The following is a 21,127-nucleotide window of genomic DNA, read 5'->3' as shown; positions in this document are numbered from 1 at the left end:
TTGGTGGTAGCTGATCACACAGGTTGGACAGGACAGGACCTGTGACACTGTTTCTGGGAATGTGCTTGGTCCACGGAGCAGCCTAGGTTTGGCAAGAACTCCAGCAAAACTACAAAATCAGTGGTGCCTGTATGCTCGAACCTGGATGGAAACGTAGCCCTAAGAGTGGAGGGGCTGCTGATTTCTGGGGTCTGAGAAATTCCTTCCTCAGAAAGCACCTGCTCCTTTTAGAAGACTCAGGGATTCTTCCACCCACCTCTAGACAAACCCCTTTCTGGCCTCGCTTTGGGAGGGAACTGAGCAATATGATTTAGGGGCGGCCAGCCACAACACCCTGCCGCACCAGCTGCCGTCAAATCCCGAGCGGCGTTTCCGGAAAGCGGGGAGCCGCCGGAGGAGGGGAAGGGAGAGAGGCACAGCAGTGCCACGGGGGGTTCTCCCAGCCCCGCTGCCCCGGCGCATCCCTCGCCGGGCGCAGCCCCCGCCGCATCTCCCGCTGCGGCGGCGCCTCGCCTGCGTCCCCTCGCCGCAGATCTCCTCCCTCCACTTCAGTCAGTTCATCCGGATTTTTTTAACTTGCAAGTTGTTTTTTCGTTTGTTTGTTTTCCATCTGTTCGGAGGTACAGGAGCAGCGGGCGGGCACCCACCCGGTGACTCTCCACAAATCCTGCCGGGAGAGAGGCGCTCGCAGCTGCTCCGAGGGTGCAGCCGGCTCCCGTCGCTCCTCATCCCGGGACGGGGCGGGGAAGCCCGGCTTGCGGAGGTAGCTGGGGATGTGGTGGGAGCCGGGATCCCCGGATCGGGGGCCGGGCTGAGGTGAGGGGGTGGGCGACTGCCGCCCCGGGCGTCGCGGCGGGGGTGTCGCTCTGTCTCTCCGACGTTATCCTGGGGGGATAATTTGGTGTTTTCTCGCAAAACACATCATCGTGTGAAGCTTTCTCACCCAGGACGGCGGAGAGGGAAAGCTTGACCCGCAATTTTGTGTCCATATGCTTGTTTTTACTTAATTTCTCCTCCGAAGGGAGGCGTGTGAAACCTCCTCGCAGGTTTTCATCACGGGGTTTAAAGTGCTGTCGATGTTGGGGTTTTGGTGCTATGGGATTAGTTTTGTGGTTGGTTGGTTGGTTGGCTTTTTTTCCCCCCAGCACTTAAAACATCGACCTGTCGACCTCGTCTGAAAAAAATGGTAACGTGTTTGTATCTCTCAGGTTACAGCGTGAAGAAAGGTGCTTGCTTACCCACCCTATGAACAAACAGGTCAGTACCTAAAAGAAGTGGATCTGATGTTTCAAGTTACTTGGGAAAAGGAATTTCAGCACAGTCATTTTTACTGGTGTGCATTTAACTTGGTTAAAATGTTGGTGGCATGAAGAAGTTGGGTGCATTTCCCTTTGCAGGCAGGAATTCCTTTTGCCTGCAGGTAAGGTGTAGAAAGTGATCCTTCCAGTGTGCTCATGTGTGGCCCAGTGTACTTAACTGGGTGTGGAAAATATGTATTTATGCTCTTTCTTGGTTCAGGATGACGTTGTTTTAGTAATGGAATGCAACTGTTTTTTGATACTCTGTTAGCATCTTTTATTTTTTTGCCAACAAGTGCACAACGGTAGCAAGAGTTCCTAACATTACAACTGTGTTTAAACGGTGGAGTGAATGAACTCCTCTCTAGTGTCTCTACAGATTTCACTGAATGGGCAAGCGTGACTGCATTGCCTGGTGCGTGTGTGAGCCTTAGATCTGAATGTAGCCAGAGGTAAATACAGCCCTGTGCATCTGACAGGCAGGACAGCAAAGGTGGTAGCTGTGTGATGACTTCTAGGGGGCATGGAGTGTAAGGTGCCCTTTTGGTACAGAGGCTATTGTGTAAATCAGGATTTGCAGATTATCTCTGATGAAATTGTCCTGATTGCTGGTGGGACGAGATTGTATGAGGAATGTCTTAAGACATCTGCCCTTACCTTATATTCTCTCTCTCAAAAAAAAATTTTGAAAAGAGAAAAATCACCTCTGTTGAAGACAAATCCCAGTACCAGGGAAGCACATGGGAAATTCAACAAACCAAAATTTCCAGTTCCCAGAAATGGGAGCAGAAAATATTTAATCATTCAAGACTTAAGTGTTAATAGTCTAATGGTCATTATTGCTTTGCTTTTTAGTAATGCTTCAGTTTTTCAAAGAGTCATTTGTCCTGCATGTTTTTCTTTGATGATGACTTGTTTTTTTCCAGCACTGAATATCAGTGCTTTGATCCAGGAGTGACTGGTATATATTAGCTTGTGAGCAGATAGTTCTCTTTCAGTCATTTTACAATGTTATATAGATATATCCATGTACAATTGAAAACTAAAGAAAGTGACTTTTTGTCCCCCTAAAGTATTTTATCCAGATGGCTATTCATAAATGTGTAGCTAAGAATCTGCCCTCTCCTTTCAAAGAGGAATTGATCTGTAGAAATACTTCTAATTGGTATGTCCTGACATTATTTGCAGGTTACAGTGGAGGTGTTAGCACATTTTCTAAGAGTAAAAAAAAGATTTCTGTCATTTGTGCATTTGTGTACATGATGTTTCAATGCCTCAGGATAGTAAAGCAATGAAGAGAAGTAAATAGATCACCAATGTGGCTGGTAATTTTCCCTTAAAACTGACTGAGGATTAAGATGACAAAGCTATTACCAAGCCAAGAAAGAAAGTATTGGAAGAGTAGATAGGCAGTAAACAAGGAGCCTATATGGATTTAGAAAAGGGAGTTAATGAATGTAAAAAACGATGTTTTGGAAGTAAGATGTGTCAAACTGAAACAAAGAGTTTCCAAAAACCAATCTGAGCCAGTTTTCGGAACAGAAGTAGCAAGACAAAGAAGGAAAGCAGTAGCAATAGGCAAAGCTCAGTGTGAAGCTACTCCCAGAACAAACAAACTTCTTTTTTCTCTTCTGAATGTGAACACAGATGTTGGACCATGGGTACCCAGGCTGAAGAGCCCATGGGGTTTAGAAAATGGAAACTGTGGGAGTAGCATTTGTTCTGCCCTCTCCCTCAGCCTTTTGGCTCTGGTTGGAGCTAAGGACAAGACCATGTGTTGCAGGTACAATGGGGCTGACGCAGTTGTGCTCTGGCCACGGACTGGAGACCACCTTTAAGCTCCTGTCCTCAGCACAGACTGGCACTGGTGACTGCTGAAAGAATAGGACAGTCCTGAGCAGCCACTGGTATGTTCAACAATCAGTATGGAAGAACTAGGAGATGTGACTCAGGATAGATCACACCAGGCTACATTGATTTTTTTATGCCAAAACAAATGGTTTCTGAAATAAGGCAGGAAAGTTCTCCTTGTTGCATTCCTCTAACACTTCTAAGCTTGCCATATCCCTCCAGCTGCCTCCTTCCTCCTCAACCCCTGAGGAGCATAAGGATTTTGATATGTGGACTGTCAGTATTCAGAGGTATTGAATGGGCTCTTGGGGTTAAGAGATGTCTGGTCAGGGATGTGGGAAAAAAAAGGATGAGCAGAAATTCCAGAAAACCTAAACCACGCTTGAATTCTAGGAAACTTTTCTAGAGGATATGAACATATAAATAGCCTTACTGTTAGTATGCATGTTTCATGTCACCTTAGGGTTTGTCTGACATAACCATGTTAGATTTACTTAGATTTAGTAATTTTCCATTGCAACATCTCAGAGTTAAACTGTATATTTTATATTTTATGTGCAGTGCAGCATGATATGAATAGGCTCCTCATTAATACACACACACATATTTCATCAGCTGTTAGCAGAAGCATGCCTACTTTAATGTTCTTAAAACCTCCTTTTTTATTTTTCATTTTTTTCTTGCTGAAGAAGCCTGTATCTCTTGTCAAGACACCGACCTTGCATCTCTGGCAGAAACATCAGCTGCACTCAGCAGCCTCCCTCAGGGGTCTGTGTGGCCGTGGTTGTGTTCGTGTTGCTGGAGCACAGGGAAGAGTTGGGTGAGCAACAGCCCCGGCCTGCCTGCCCACAGCCTGCGTTTCCTCAGGCGTGGGAGGTGGGGAGCAGGCACCTACACGTAGGCACCGTGGAAAATGGGCAGGCTGAGGGTGAAATCTGGCATCATTAGCATGACAATATAGACACAGCCCTTCCAGACAATAAAAAGTTAGTGGTTGCAAAACACCAGGCAGTTCTTGAGGAGAAGATGGAATTTCCACTAGGTAATCCAGTTGATGAAATTAGATTTTATGAGTTTCCACTGATTCAGGGCTTCAAGCTTTAAGAGAGAATTGCGGAATCCTTTCAAGTTCCCTAAGTGTCTCCCGTTTTGTCGTTTCAGGATGCTCACCAGAACCCCGAGTGTTGTTGCTCAAGTGTTCCTTCTTCTAAGCATAGTTCTTGTTATTGCTATTGCAGTGATTCAGATAAACCAGCAACAGGTCCTCTCCCCAGGGCTTAAGGTAAGTCTTAGGATACCTCAGGAAGGAGAACAATGTTTTGAACTGATATTTAATAATGTGCCTTTCTAAACTCATTTTTATGGGGTGATTCAAATGAGCTTACAGCCATAAATTAATCATATCATCATTGGAAAACTGAAGCTGAGAGAAAAAGAGAATTGGTCTAGAGTCAGTGGCAAAGCAGGAAAAGTATTTCTTGGTTCCCTCTCTGTGGTGGCTATCACGCAATGTCTTCTTCAGGATTGAAAGTCCAAATGGGTAGAATATCTTACTCCTTTTTTTCTTTATTTTTGCCAGAGATTGAAAGTAATTTTAAACTAATTTTGAAGTGGGAAATACCCAGAGTTTAAATTCTTCCCCCTAGCACAGCTGGGAAGTTTATGCTGACATCTTTGCAAATTGCTCCTGTGTATCAAATACATTTGGGCTCTAAGTTTGCACTCGGTCCTCTACCACGTGTTGGGACTTGCTGGAAATTAACAGAAGCAAACCAACTTCATTAGGGGGGACAGAGTAAACTGCAAAAGACAAACTGAAACACTCTGAAGTTCAGGCTTTGCCTTGTGCTGTGAAATGTGTGCAGGCTCTTCAATGAGGGATGTACACAACTGAGGAAAAGCTGTAGAAAATGCCCTTCTAGAGAAGCTGTGCAGCCTGGCATGCTGAGTTCTGGTTTTTTCCCACGATCCTCTTGTCAGATTTTTCTTTGAAGTCTCTTCTACCTTTCCATCTGCATGTGTATTTAACTGGATAGTTCACATCCTGATAATGATAGGCTAATGCCTCATTGCACTTCATGGGATTATAAACACCTTTGGCTTTGTCTGAATCATTTTGTGATGTGTGAGTCAGACAATGGGATAAAACTGTATTCTGATACCCATTTTATAGGTTTATGTGGTGTGGCAGGGAGAGAGTGCTGGGATCTTGCATGGGGACACAGTGCATCAAGTATATGCTCCGTTGAGCCCCAAATGGCTGCGTGCAGCAGCCTCACATCCCACCAATTTTCATGCAAGGCAAGACTGGGCTCACATGTATCCCATCTGACACCAGGAAAAGGCTGAAGCCACTATCTAAAAGACAGCCTACACACCTCTTGTGTTTGTCATTAATTCAGTTTCACATTCAGAATGATAAAACTGTTTATGTTACTCTTTGAGGAAGCATTGGAACCACCTGGGCTATCTGGAGCTGGTTTAAGTGGGGAGGTTTGCTTACTGAATCACAGCTTCACAGCTGGTTCTGGAGGAAGGCTGGTGTTTCCTCTACTGGGTGTTCCTTGGCTTTGGACTTGAGTTTGGGCTGTAAGCCTGCTAATGCAGGTGATAAGGAGGACCCTGTTTTTGATTCCTGAAACACTGAGTCCTCCTCAGTGAGTGATTCATTCTCACAAGAAATTCACAGATAGAAGGAGGACCTTGGCATGCCAGTGAAACCCTCCAGTACCCGGCTGATACAATGGAGCCTGGAAATTACAGTGTCCTGAACATAATGGTTGGTTAAAATTAAATATGGCAACAACATGATTAAAGCAGATTTACTGTTTGTAAATGGCCTTGTTCTTCTGTTACTACTGTTTGTGTTACCTGTGGCATAAGAGCTCTTTCCCAAGATGTATGTTGAGAGCATCTATTGTGGCACAAGAGATAAATTATATGCTATGGCCTTGATGTTTTAAACTGTTGTTGCAAAATTGAATATTTTGGATCCTTGATGGTTGGATTATCTGAAGATTGAGCCAGTGATTAGTGAAGGAATTAGTGCCCCCATTCCACGAGGCTGGGGCACTGAAACAACTCATGACTCACTGATACATATCATGAAGTGAGAAGAGTGATGAAGAAAACACAAACATCCTCAGTGGAGAAGCCTGCAATTGTAAATGATGATAGCTCTGAATGTAATGAGCCTTTGGACCAGTCAAAAAAAAAAAAAAATCTCTTTGTCTATTGCTGTTTTGTGAGCCCTACAGAAAAAACAACCCACTTCATTATTGTATTTCTTTAATTTGCCTCTCAGGATGCTAAAGTTTTCAACACCTAAATTTTGCACATCTCTTTTGGCTCTTAGGAAGTGTTTTGCATTGTTTGTGGATGTTATACTTGATTAAAAATTGTTCAAACCTATGTAGCTGAATTGAAGCCTGCATGCAGCATAGTTCCACTTTTGTGGCCTCCATTTTCCCTGTAACTGGTTTAGCTTGTTAGCTTCTCTTGGCAGTTTCCAAAGTGATTGGAAGGCAGGTGACCCATCTTAACTGTGCCTGCTTTAAGGGTTTGTGCAGCTCTACGTCCTCCTATAGGAATGATACTCAGGCTGGAAAGGTGATTAATCCTGGGGCTTGTGCTTGCTTATCTGTTGCGATTGCTACTCTTCAGGATGCACCCGCAAACCATATTCCTATAATAAGCTTTTTCCTTAGTCACTTCTTTCCCCCCCCCCCCTTCTTTCTTTTTTCTTCTGGACTAGAAAACAGAACTCTGAAGCTTTTCTGGGTTGATGTTGTCTCCCTGTCTTGTCTGACCAATCTAGTCCATTGGCTAAATGGTGCAGTTCCTAGGTGTTAGGGAATCACTAGGCCTTTGTGATGATGGAAATATTCTGTGGGAAGGCTGAAGTAGAAAGGAAAGGGAGAAAAAGCAGTTCTGTTCTTTAATAGCTGCTAGTCTGGGGTAAGGGCTTTCCTATGCTCCCAGTCCCACACAGAGCATTTCAAAGCAGGAAGGCATTGCTTGTCCTTAAAGGGCAGCCAAAGGTGATCCAACTTGCAACTTGGACAGAAATCTAACATCCCTGGAAAAATTTAATCCAGCCAGTTTGTCTTTTGCAGCCTGCTAAGACAAGGCAGGTAGAATTCTCTCACCTTCTTAAGATGCAGTATCATCTGTCATTTCTGCTTTTTGAATTAAAGATTAATCTTAATCCTAGCATGTGGCACAGTTGTCGCTGATCACCACTTCTTCAGGCTGCATGGGCCAGTTTGCACACAGTGTACTCACACAAGTCCTGAGGAGCCTCAAGAGTCACCCTGAAATGGGTCCAAGAGACCTTTTCAAAAAGGAGCATCTCTTTTAAAGGAAGCAAGAGGCTGTATAGAAAAAATAGAGGAGGAGGAGGAGAAAGACAATAAAATTGTCAGTCATGCATTAATTCAGAAGAGGGTACCACTACTCTTCAGGATGGAAATCTCTTACTTTCAGAAGGAAGCTGGAAAATGCAGGGGAGGGAGGAAGTAGGTTGAAAAGCTCCTAGTTAACTGAGGTAAAAATACTTCTGTTATCTTCCAGCCCTACTTGGGTATGATGGTTAGCTCTAAAAGTAGCCAAGTTAAAAGCTTATGGTTGGCACTTTAAGCTGACTGAGACTAGATTTAATTAGTAGTCCTTAAGCAGATTGACCATTACTGTGTTATGTACCTCCAGAGCGCTCATCTCTTCCAAGGAGAGGAAATACACTCAAATTATCTTTGCTAAAGCGGTTACTGAAACAGAATCCAATGATGTAGTGGTTTGATAGTATCTGTGGAGCCTTTAATCTTTTAGTGAATATGGGTAAATACTGTCTGCATAAATATAAATGAAATTTTCATTATCTAACAGTCCTCTATGAAACAGACTAGACTGGTATTGCTGGTATTCTTTGGGGACCAGGAGTTTTTAGGATTACAGTAGAGGCTGGGAATAATCAGGTGTGGAAGCTGAATGGTTTGCCACCTGAAGCAGTGATCCTTCCCGGTTGGACTTGCTGGTCCCCAGGGAGGCAGTGGGATGAAATTTATCAACCTGCTACAGGGGATCTTACTGCTTTGTAGACAGATGGAGGCTCTCATTTTTCAGTTTTGCCAGGCTCCTGGGCATCTGTCTGTTTCAAAAGAAAAAAGCTGACAGAAAAACAAACCCTACACTGTGTGACTCCTACCAATTAGGTGACTTAGGAAGAGCTAAACATACTTTTAGGGATCATAAAGAGGATACTAAAATTTCAGTTTGCTTCCCTTTATGAGATTGCCTTCCCAGTTACTACAGTTTTCTGCTGCCATTAAATATGGGAAACGGGGAAAACTGGTCTGGTGAGCAGTGGGATGGGATGGAGAAACCTGTGCTTTAATCCCAAAGTCCAAGGGACCTGGGGCAAGGAATTTAAATTTCTCTCATTTATTTAATAAATAATCATGGGGCAATATTGACTCTCTTTCTGTCTTTGTTGTCTCATACTCTGGCACAACCTGTTCTCAGAGGCAAGCTCTCAGGTGGACTGCCTAAACCACTCAAAGGGAGAGGTTTATGGGGCAATTAGGAAAGAACCAGACTTGTTACATCATTCTTACTGTCGACTATTATGTACTTTACCTCTTTGCTCATAGCTTTACGTGCATCCTCAAGTCTAAAGCCTGTGCTTAGATATCAAACCCTTCAGCGTTCAGGGATGGACTGGGATAAAGGGAAATGAATTTGCTGCAAAATCAGGTCCTAACACAGTGTTATCTGTCAGTGTGGGTTTTGAACCTGATGCTGAAAGGAGATGAGCATTCTCCATCCCCACTGAATTGATTATTGAATATACGTAGTATGTTCCTTGGTTTGCAGCCAGATTCATTCTGTGCTTAGCTGTTGGATTCATGCCTAAGCGCCTAACACTAGAATTAATCTCTCTTGTAAATAATACACTGTGCATGCATTTTCTAAATGCCTAGTGGTGCAGTGAAGTGCAGCTGCATATGGGCATTTAAGCTGTCATTGTTTCTTTCTTCATCTAATGTATTATTTTTTAATCCCCAGTATGGAATTGTCCTTGATGCTGGATCCTCTCGGACTACAGTCTATGTCTATGAGTGGCCGGCAGAAAAAGAAAACAACACAGGAGTAGTGAGCCAAACCTTCAAGTGCAATGTGAAAGGTGAGCTCAAAGGAAAGTTCCTTAGTTATTTTCAGCCTTGCTTATGCTTTTTTTTTTTTTTCTTTTCCCACTCTGTTCCCTTTTCAGTGCTGGGGAGGGAAGACTGTCAAGACTATGTCTATGTCTGTCAGCATTAGTTCTTTTCCTGCTGATACAGTAAGATGCTCTAATCATTGCACCAGAGAGAGGAAATTGTAGCTAAATTTGATTTACTCCATGGCAGTGCATGACTGGTGCAGACAGAATTCAATCTAAAGAGTCAGGACCCGTTCAGTCCTTGTGTTTCTTTCAGAATAAAAGTCATATATATATTTTCAAATAGCTGGGAATAAAAAGAGTTTTAGAAGAATGGGAATCTATTCCTTATTAGATGTTAGTTGTTAACTGAGCTTCTCCACACTACAGAACTAGGAAGCAGCTAATAAAAATATTGATGAAAATAGCTAAATTGGCAGAACTATTTCTGACAGGGTGTCATAGTTTTATCAAAAATATAGGTGTGGCCTCTGTCTCAGGAAGACCTGTGTCTGTGCACTGCTAGAAGGTGTCCCACAGGTATGCTGGCTACCTGCCATGTCGTTTGTCTGAGGTTTTGAATTGATTCTTTGCAGACAGACAGACTAGGCTGACTTCCGATCACACTCCAGTATGGTTAGGTGGTTGTGGATTCCTTCATAGAAACTCTTAGTCAACTTCAGTGACATCTGATTCAGCTTTCAAAGATATGAAAATGCCATGCATTTTGCGAAGACAGATGGCCAGGTAGGGGAGGGAAATCAGGTTTTTTGTTCTCTGATAATAACTGCGGTGTTCAAAGAGAATTTTTTCCTTCTCTCTCAGTCATGATCTCGTAAAGTCTTGCATCTCTTTTTGTGTCTGGAAATAGATACTGGAGATGTAGCCACAGAGGCCCATGAGTAACAGGGAGTAGAAGGCAATGGTTTCTTAACAGCACCAGCATTTCTGTCTTCAGTGTTAAATGTACGTGTGGACATTCTTAGCAATTCTAGAGCAAGGAAAGGAAAGCAAGTGTAACATGAACAGAAGTAATGCACTGTCATGTCTCTAAAGATGACATGTCCCTACAAACTGCTGGAATGGTGGCCAGCCTGCTGAGGTGAGGGGTACACTCTGCTAACTCATGTCTGGACTCATCAGGAATGTTGCCTTTAGGAATTCTGGTATGAGAAAAATGCACAGAGAAACTGCATTATTCTTCTTCATGAAAAAACCAGCAGTGCTTTGTGAATTTGCTTTAAATGGTTTAGATTTTGTTTTACCTCTGGAGAATACAAATAAATTACAAAACAGAGGAGTCCAAATTGCTATGAACTGTCTAGGTTCATGTCCTTAGCCATGGTCGGACAAGTACTCCTCATCCCTGAGTGTACAAAATCACCAGGGTTCACTCTTCTAGTCTTGGGTAACTCTGTACTGGAGGAGACAGAGGGCTGATTCCTGGGAGCTGTCCCCAACAATGCTGTGGGTGACAGTGGTGAACACATCTGTCAGTGTTTCTTTAGTGACCCTCTAACTGTAGTCTTAAGCACTTAATTTGGGGGATGGTTCTGGGCTTAATGAGAGGCAGATTTTCTCATACCTACTGAACTTGAAGGTCAAATGATCAACTGCTCTGTGAGTTCTGTGGTGGTTTTATGATTTCAATTCTGCCTTTATTAAGTACCTCTGCCGCTGTGTGTAGGAACCAGCCCCAAATCAAAGTCCCTTCTTTATAATGCAGTTAATCTGTCCTGGCAAGGCTCTAAGCATTGGCAAAGCAGGCAGTTGTCCAGAAGAAAATGGTCACTGCCTTGTGACCTGCTCTGTCTGAACACTACAAGACGGGAAGTTGCAGCCACCAAAGGAGTGTGAGGCAATGGCAGCTGCTGAGGATGTTGCTGCTCTGTTTTCCTCTGGTAACAGCTTTCCTTCCAGCTTCAGGCCTGTTTGTGCTAGACTTAAGACTTCAGAAAGTCTTATTCCAAAACCAGGGCTGTGAACATCTAATGATTACATGGCAATGTTCGTGTTTAAGTTCACACTGTCAAAAAAGGAGTTTGGGAGTGTGAAATCTGTAAAGGCTTACATATTTTTTCTTCTGTTTCTATCAATGCAATGTGACTGAACGTAAAAGGTTTCTCTTTTCAACTTGGTAAAAGCCACCTTTTGCTTAGCTTGGGACCAGGTTGTGCAAGACATGGCTGTTACAGAAGCAGATGGAGTTCTGGCAATTGTTCTCTGCGATGCAGTGGCTTCATGGGAATGCCTGGATTGCTCCCTGTGTGACTTCCTCAGCTAGGGAATTTTAGTAAGGAATGTTTTATTTACACCCAAGTTGAGATCCTGATGGTCCTTGGAGTGTTGAGCAAGGCAGCACTTTGATGTTAATTGTTCAAATAGCCATGCCTTATGCAGTATGTTGTAACTCTCATTCCTGCTCTTTGAAGGCTTTGAAAATTTGGAAAGCTGTTTACTAGTTCATGCACCAGTGCAGACTTGTACCTCTATGAATTCAAGAGCCATTTCTGTGCATCTTGAAATTTCACCAGCAATTCCTTGCAAATGCTTCTTTATTGTACTTTCAGTTGAGAGCAGTGAGCTGTAGGGTGCCATGGTGTCCATGACAGCTGGGGCAAACCAGATTAGAAAATCTTTGTCTTAGGCTGTGGATAGATGGATTTTCTATACTTCAGCAGATCAGACAAATTTGACATCCATCAGACATGCTATTTTGTACAGCATCTGCCATGAGTATAGTTATTTTCCTCATGAACATATAACACTGCTGTCACGTATGTGTTACTCCAAGTATGGTACTATAGGTGTGTATTTATAGACACAGAAATACAGAGATACACGAGTATCTTCTCTGCCTCACACAGCTGAGGCAGGCACCACATTGTTTATTCAATAAGCACTCCTAGTTTTCAGCCATCCTACCCTTGCTTGCAATTACGGGGCGGGGAAGGGGGAAATGTCTTTCTCTTAACACCTGCTTGCTAATTGGGCTAATTTGTAGTTGGCAAAGCAGAATGAAATCTGTCTTCTTGTTCTCTTTTAGGCCCTGGTATATCCAGCTATGAGAGTAGCCCTGGAGCTCTTGCCAAGCCTCTTGATGACTGTCTGAATAAAGTCAAGGAGAGAATACCAGCTCATCTGCATAAAAACACTTCTGTTTATCTGGGGGCTACAGCTGGCATGAGACTGCTGAGGTATGGCAGAAACTTGAACTATTCTGTATGCATACTAGCATAGCAGTCTGTGAAAACAGAATGTGAAAAATGTACTGGATGCGTTTTTACCCACTGGAAATTGGCCATCTCAAAGGGAAATGGAGCCCAGCCAATTTAATTTAATTAACTTTTTTGATAGGGAAAGCGTGTCTGCATAAAACCCCTCTGTTATGCCGTATTGAAAAGAAATGCTTGCTTTATTTTGGAGAAGGCAAGAGTTTAATTTTCTCTTTCACATCTGACTTGAAATACAGCATTATGTAAACAGATAATGTCTGTGCACATCCATGGGCAGCAAAGACAGATTGAAACTAGATACTGGATTCTCAGTGTGGATGTGATCTGATGTGAGGTGGCTTTTGGGGTCTGTCTGTGGCTTTAGCCCTGGCACAAACTGGCTTTTTATATTGTTCTGTGGCTAAATGGAGTTGGAAGAGAGATTCCAGGACTGTTTTAATCAGAAGTTGTCATATAAACACTCGGTTCATTAAGAATAAAGGTATATATAAGGAGAAAAACCCACCCATGAACTTGCATGATAAAGAGGGAAGTTGGTATATACTGAGGGAGTTGCTTGCTGAAACAATGCTGGATACTGGCTATTCCCTATCATAAGCTTCCCCTTTAGGGAAACAATGTCTATTTAATATATTAGCTGATTGTAGGAGTTTTCTTGAATTGGTAGTCAGTGAACAATAAACATGAAATTGCCTTTCCAGATGCTCAGTGTTTCATGTTTTGTGAATTGCTTAGGTTGCAAAATGAATCGGCAGCCAATGAAGTCCTTGCAAGCATTCAAAACTACTTCAGAGCACAACCTTTTGAATTTAGGGGTGCGCAGATCATAACGGGGCCAGAGGAAGGGGTGTATGGATGGATAACGGCCAACTATTTAATGGGCAATTTCTTAGAGGTGTGTGGAAAAAACTGCATGCTTTTCTTTTCACTGTTTCTCTCCTATAAATGAGAAGTTTGACAAGACATGCCTGTTAAAGTGTCAGAGTTGCAACTTCTACTTTCCCCTGAAGTCTCTCACAGGGTCTTTTTGTGGCAGTAATAGGGCAAACATAAATCAAAGAATATGTTGTTATGGAAATGTGATATGGCAAAGGTAAAATTGTTGATCCCCAAAAAAGGGCTCCTCTCTAAATGACATTGGGCGCCTTACCTTAAACCAAAAAGTTAGACTGCTCTTAAATGCATTGGTATGACAGGTGACAGGTGCTGACTGTCTTGACAGTGGTGCCAACTAAAGATCTTTTCTTCTGCTTACTTGCTGTCCCTGCAGCCCTACTGGTGAAGGACCTGCCCAGCTTAGGGGTCTCCAAATTGCTTGGCAGTGTTGGCTCACTTGTCCTAAGCAGGCAAGACTGTTTGAAGCACTGAAGGTGGTCAAATATACCTCAGCTGAGCCAGAAATCATTCATCCACAGCTCATTCCAAGACTGCTGAAAAGCTGAAGGCTACGAGCAGTAGGCTACGATACCAACTATCTTGTGCAGGCCAAGTGATACCAATATAAACATACTTCTGCTGTTCTAGAACTTGGAATAGGGTCAGGCAGGAGCCTCACAGCAGAGGGGGAGTCAGATGTGTTGGAAGATCCCTTTTTAGGTACAGATATTCATTGTCATTTCATTCAGAGTAAAAGCTGTACCCAGATTATCAGCAATCACTCATCTGCATTCGTGGCAGGAGTGTGCTGCCCTTAGCATTGGCTGCACTTCTCCCAGATTGTCTTGCTAGGCTGAAGGGAATTTCAACCAATACTGCTGGGTATTGCTATGTGTCCTGGCTGAATGCTTCCTATCAGATCATGGCCGTTAAATAAGAAGGAATTAGTTTTTTGTGCTGTGAGTAGTAACTCATGGTGAATGTGTTGCTGACTTGCAATGTTAAGAAATACAGTATTGGACTCACCCATTTCTGTAAGAGTTTTTCTCGTTGTGTGCATTTCATGCAACAAAAATGGCATCATGAACTTCAGGGTGGTGTCAGTCTTCTACCACATGAGTTTTAATAATCCAAATATCAAATTCCATATGACAAATTCATAAAGAATTGACTGCAAGATGCTGTGAAACCAGTTTAGTCTAAAGTTGTGTGAAGAGATACATGTGGAATATCACTAGTAGAAGAGAGAAGTTCTGACCTTTCTGTGACAATGGGCTAAGAATCAAATTCTGTGAGGGCCTGATTATGGGAATCTTTCACTGTAGAATTTTATTGTGAGTGTATTTGCTGGCCCATAAACCCCATTGTTTCCCTTTTTGTGTATACATTCACCTCATCATGCTCAGTGATTGACATAGATATTGACATAGATATTCACAGAAAATTTATATTTGGCACTGTGACTATGTAGATCAAATACAGAATCTGGGGAATATTTTGGGTAATAGGGAAAAATGTCATCTGAATGGATCAGACTGCAGCTTCAGTGGAGGAAATGTGCAGATTAAGGGTCCTTGTTCTTTTGACTTTGATGGGGCTTTCATCTGACTTTTTTGCATTTTTCACTCTATTTTCACTCTCTTTTCACTATCTCTGTGATCTCTTAATTTTCTATTCCTTTAATGTTTCTTCTTGCCTTGAAACAAGCAAATCTTGATACCACTTCCATCCAGATTTGTTCAAGTTCTCATGGGTATCTGAACTTCAATTCCCTACATTCTAGGATAGACATTGATCTGGCTAGTCCTACGCTTTGATCGTTGTGCTATCCTATTGAGTTGAACATTATGCTGCATTTGTTTTCCCATCTTTCAAGATCATTTCACTCTCTGAAAGTACATCCCTCTTATGTAAAAACATCTGCATGTCTTCCTCATAGCTACTTATTTTTTTAAAAAGTGCAGGACAAAGAAGGGGGGAAAGTCTCAAGAAGTAGAGAGTAGAAAAGCTTGAGGTGAGAACAAGCAGATGATATTTCTAATTTGCCCTGTTTTTAATTTTACATGTAGAGAAACCTCTGGAGGACATGGGTCCATCCTTACAGAAAGGAGACTATGGGTGCACTGGATCTTGGAGGAGCTTCCACTCAAATTTCATTTATCCCTGAGGACCCTGAGGAGTACTCCAACAGCACCTTGCAAGTGAAGCTGTATGGTTACAACTACAATGTCTACACTCACAGCTACCAGTGCTATGGCAGAGATGAAGCTGAGAAAAGGCTTTTGGCACTGCTGCTCCAGGTCTGTTTAAGACACTTTGCTGTGGTGCTCTTGCAAGTGTTCAGTAATTGTCTGAGCACGTTCTTAGGCTTGTGTTCTCTTCCCTTTGATGGAGTCTGGAGACCCCAGTAAGAGCTCAGTTGTGCTTTGTTGTGGCCAAACGCACTTAGGTTTCATACAAAGAACTTCATATTTGTTAAAAATTAGTGAGAGTTCTGTGCCATTTGATGAAAAGGCCTTGTGAGTGTTTTGCTGATCTTGCCAACAATTTCTGGAGAAAGGAGTTTCTATGAATTATAGTGATCAGCAATATTGTGCTGACCAGTCACATCAGTGAACAAAAATACATCTGCATTTTTAAAAGATTCCTGTAGTTCATGCCAAATTAGGTCTTTCTTGCTTTTGACTAGCATTTATTGTTTGGGGTTTCTTGTTGTTTTTGTTTGTTTCTTTTTCCCCCCAGAAATCAAACACCAGTGCCAAGGTGGATAATCCCTGTTACCCTCAAAATTATAATACAGCATTAACGATGAAGTACTTCTTTGGCAGCCTTTGTACACAGTCTCTGAGACCAGCAAATTACTACCCAACCCAGCTTGTGAATTTCCATGGAACAGGAGACCCAGGTCTGTGCCAGGAGATGGTTTCTTTATTGTTTAACTTCACTGCTTGCAGAGACAGAGAGGACTGTCCCTTTAATGGAATACATCAGCCAAAAGCAAAAGGGAATTTTGTGGTAGGTTTGCAAACAGTGTGGGTTTTTTTGAGCTTGCTTGCTTTTGATTTCTGTAGCTCTGAAAGTAACCTGTCACCTACTCCTTTTCTATAGGCTTTCTCTGGATTCTACTATACAATTAATGCTTTGAATTTATCTGGACACTTTTCCCTAGATGACTTCAATTCAAGTATGTGGTTTTTCTGTTCACAGAGCTGGGCACAGGTAAGTGGGTTGTTTGGTTGGTCATTTTTTGGTGTTGTTGGGGTTTATCTTTTCCATTTTAAACCTCTAAAAGTTGGATATAAAAATAATATGGACTGGCTATGTGTTCAGAACCCTTCAGAAGGTCTGTATCAACCTAGCATTTGTTTTTCCACTGTGCTTCAAAGCATGTAGTATTTCTATCACGCTTAACACTTGGAATAGGTTTCAAAATTTCATTTCACAGTTCTAACCATGCTGTAGAGATGATATGGAAATTTTAGAAAACATAACATCCTCAATCTTCAATGTGCAGTTTTATGTTCATTTTCATTGTTTACTACGTAAGCTATGTCACTTTTAGAGTCTTTTCCTAAATCCCTGTATCTAATTGTCTACACCTTTACTTGGTGTTTCTGAAAAATGTTACTAAATTCTAGTTAGGATCCAAATATTCTCTAGTTACAAAACCCCAAAGCATTTTTTTCCCATAATTAACATGGTTTTTTTAAAAAAATCTCTTGCTTTCAGCTGCAGTTTATGCTGCCTAAATTTGAAGAAATATATGCTAGATCCTACTGTTTCTCAGCCAATTTCATTTATTACTTGCTTGTACATGGTTACAACTTCAATGCAGAAACTTGGCCCCAGATACATTTTCAAAAGGAGGTGAGTAATAATCATTTTCTCTTACTGTCATTTTAATCCAAAGAGGTCAAGGAGGAGACAGAAGATGCAGCAGCCAGCAAAAATAGAATGGCTGTAAACAGCCTTTGTAAATGACTGTCAAATGTTTGGCATAAAACAAAGCCACTTATCCAACCTCAGCAGCAATCTCAGCCTGGTTTCAGAGGTTGCAGCATTATTTGGAGATGCTACATAGATCTCTTAAAGAGCTTTAAGCAAAGACCAAACACTTGTGTTTGAAACATTCCCCCAGCATTTTGCTCTAGGCAGTGATCTGCCTAAAACACCTCAGCAGATAAGTTTGAGCTAACCCTCTGAGGTGGAGAGCAGAACTCTGCTTTTCTGTCTCCTGGCAGAGCCTTGGGGGAACTGGCAAAGCCATTCGTAGCCAGTGAGTGGTGATGAAGCAACTAGGACAGTTTTCATCCTCACCCCACTCATCCATCTGTGCCATAATCTGGTTCTCTGGAATAAGAATGTATTTTGATGGGGTATTGCCTTTCAGTGGACAGAGAGAGAAGGCTTACAGTATCTGTGCAATAGATGCATTTCTTTTCCTCTCTGCTACTGCACCAAGCCTTACTCTAAAACCCTATCCCAGACTGTCTCTTAATGTCCATATAGTTTGGAAATGCTTCAGCACTTGCATGCAAAACCAACAAAAGAATAGGTTGTAGATCTTCATGGTGTATTCTTAAATCCCCTTAGATGCTGGGGATGCTGGCAAGCTGTGAATGAGAAATCAAAAGCAATGTTTTCTGAACACTCGTATCTATTACTTGTGCATAAAGGAATCAAGTAGGATTTTCTTGCCTCATTTTGACCTCTGGTGGACAACCATTAGCAGCTCTGGAGGAGTGCCCAAATTTTAGCTGTTCCACCAGATAGGAGCAGCCAGAAACAGCAACATTTTTCTGTTTTTAGCCAAGACTATAAAAATACCAAGCAAAATAAAACCCCAAAAGGCTTATTTAAAATTAATACCTTTGTTGCCTAGATGTTACACTAGGGTAATCATGAAATTTCAAAAGGCAAAACTATATTCTCTTAATTAGATCTGCCCCTGCTAAAATAGCAAGATCTAATGTTGGCTGATCAGCTAAGCTACCCCAGAGATAACAGCACAATCTCACTATGACTGGAGGGTGTTTTTTTTGTCTATGCTAGGAGTATATATTTCCTTTTAATCAGTGAACACAACCAATGAAAAGATCCTTGGCCTAATGCTAAGATCTGGGCGAGATCCAGAGCTAGATGATTTGCAAAATTAGAAGTTTTAAACCTCATGATGAGAGGAGGACAAAGGACACTTCACCCTTTGATCCTGTGCTTTTCAAGTGCCAGGATGATGACTTAATGAAAAGGACAGTGGAAAACTGGTTAACTCTGTTGCTCAAACTAGAAGTGGGGAAAGACAGCAAAGCAGGAAGACCATGGAGCAAATACAAACATACTCCCTTTGCTGTTGTTTCACCCATTTTGAAGTAGTTTTTAATTTTTGTTTATTTTTTAAATGGAAGAGCCTAGTTTTGGTTCATTTGCAGGCACAAAACCAAAAATGGAACAAAAGATGATAAATAGAGTTCCTGCTTTGGGAACTTTACCCTGGCTTCCTCTGTGTCCGTGTTGGTGAGACTCTTTGTGGTTTTTTTTTTTGTTTGTGTGAACTAAAATGACATCCCAGGGTTTTGCTAAGGTGAGGGACTAGTTTTAGGAATTGGCACAGCAGTGATGGTTTTTTTTATTTATTTGTTTAAAATGTGTTTCTTGCACAGAAAATTTGCTTAACAGGCTGTCTGCATATAGACCACAAATCTTTGTACCCATCCAATACCTGTGTCTCACATCTTTAGCCCAGGGACCAATTTTCTTACCATCCTCTTGAACTACAGAAAAATGGTAATTTAAAATGGTTCCATATCCTCTTTGTATATCCCACTAAAGATTTCTCCTTGCTAATTTAAAGGACAGTAGTTGCCAGTAATAGCAGTTAAGCTTTTGGAACCTCTCATCTTTGACTGAAAATTCCACGGGAACAGGACTCTTCTGTCTTTATTTCAGGTTGGCAACAGCAGTATAGCGTGGTCCCTCGGTTACATGTTAAGCCTCACGAACATGATTCCAGCAGAAGGCAAGCTGATCCAGTTACCTCTGAAACCTTCTCTGTTTGCTGGGCTTCTTGTCTTCCTCACAGCTACAGCACTGTTGTGCCTCCTCTTCCTCATTTACTTGTGTATTGTATCACATCATCGGAAGAACGTCCCTCGTGTTGAACATGTATTTATTCCAGAATGAATGAACTTCACTGAAGACAAAACAAAAATTTTATACTGCTATTAAGCAGAACTTTATTTTTTCCCCCATTTTTCAAAAATAAAGACAGGAAAAATGACTTCCAGACCAGAAGCATAAATAGAGAAGAGGCACAAAGGAGTCTGTGATATGGTGAATTGGAGTGCTTTTGAAGTATTTTGGTAATTGTTTCTGTAAACCTCATTTGTCGAGTGTGCAGCAGAGAAAACATGGACAGATGTGTCACTTTGCTTTGTAAGGGATTACTTGCCTTTTCCTTCCAGGTATGTATTTTTTTTTTTGTTCATTAACTCTGTGCTAACTGGTGAACTTAAGTGGTGATGGATTTGATCACAGTGGCAGCTGTTTAAGATAAAATTAAACAAGCCAGTAGCAATTGTGGGAGGTGGGAACATGGTAGCTGTCCTTGTGTGCAGTGCTGATACTAAAAGCCCTGAAGTAATCTAATTTCTGAAACTGGAACAAGCACTGGATAATGACAAGAACTGAAAGGAAGAGCTGTGATAGAATTGTTTCTATTGTTGTTCCAAGTGGATCGATCCCCATCACATAAAGGTGTAATAAACTGTCAACACCTCTCATGACTTTCAAGCCTGTCTTAAACAGAGCTATATCTTTTGATACCATGAAGACCCCAGAATGCCTTTGTTGTGGTACATAAGATTTGCTTTGGAGGTGGAACAAAATGCTTTCACACTTTAGTAACTAAACCTAAATTTATCTCATAGTTACCTCCAGAAGACACTGGAGTTTTCAGTCTAAGTTAGAGTTTCTCTCTAGCTTTCACAGAAATGCTTTTTGTAGGTTCTCGTACTGAAACCCTGACCTCTATACCCCACATATTGTTGGTCTCAGACAGTGGCAGTCTGTACTGATTTGACATGTACGTACTATTTCAGCTGTCTGGATAGAGTCAGATCTGAACATTCCAAAGCATTAACATGTTAAGCCCTTCTTTCAAGGCCAAGAGGAGCAGGAGCCAGTCTCCAGGCCAGCAAAACACGTTTTCTGTGTGGGCTCAGGAACATACTGCTGGAGCTGCAGTCATGGCTGTAGTGCCTTGGTCAGCCTTTCCACTGTCCTTCAGCAGCACTGGGATCCACCTGGCAGATGCTTCTGTCAAACGTATTGGCTCCAGAGCTTTCCTAGAAGTGCTGCTGCCTTCGTGCAGCAAACAGCTGGCTTCCCTGAAAGCCCAGGCATTCTTCACCAAACCTCACACTCCCTTGAATCACAGGACTATCTCAGGTTCATCTATTCCCAGTATTGATTAGGGGATAGATAGGAGAATAGTGGCCAGTATTTTTACCCATAAATAATGTTTTTAATTTCAGTCTTTTGTTTCTATATCTCCTTCTTACTTGTGTTTGGTTATGGGGTTGGGGTTTTGTTTTCTTTTGTGTTTTTTTCATAGGCTGACAGATGATTTGAAGGGAGCTAAATATCTTTTTAAATGGAAAAAAGAAAAAAGT

At 41.9% G+C, this 21,127-nt stretch overlaps 1 protein-coding gene across 1 annotated transcript; it reads left to right on the top strand.

Moving 5' to 3' along the window:
* Positions 1–1,232: 1,232 nt before the first annotated feature.
* ENTPD3 (ectonucleoside triphosphate diphosphohydrolase 3) lies at positions 1,233–19,637 on the top strand (the record flags this gene model as incomplete). The annotated part of the gene is made up of 11 exons (XM_082283063.1): positions 1,233–1,257; positions 2,946–3,081; positions 4,311–4,431; positions 9,213–9,330; positions 12,392–12,542; positions 13,317–13,476; positions 15,527–15,757; positions 16,200–16,472; positions 16,566–16,676; positions 17,187–17,324; positions 19,404–19,637. The coding sequence occupies exons 2-11, from the start codon at positions 3,071–3,073 to the stop codon at positions 19,635–19,637; spliced, it is 1,548 nt and encodes a 515-aa protein (XP_082139189.1). The 5' UTR covers positions 1,233–1,257; positions 2,946–3,070.
* Between the last annotated feature and the right edge of the window lie 1,490 nt (positions 19,638–21,127).

Source organism: Coloeus monedula, assembly GCF_965178545.1.
Source record: "Coloeus monedula genome assembly, chromosome: 1".
In the NCBI taxonomy this organism is placed as follows: Eukaryota; Metazoa; Chordata; class Aves; order Passeriformes; family Corvidae; genus Coloeus; species Coloeus monedula.
Note: the sequence above shows the minus strand (reverse complement) of the source record. Positions and strands in the feature narration are given on the sequence as shown.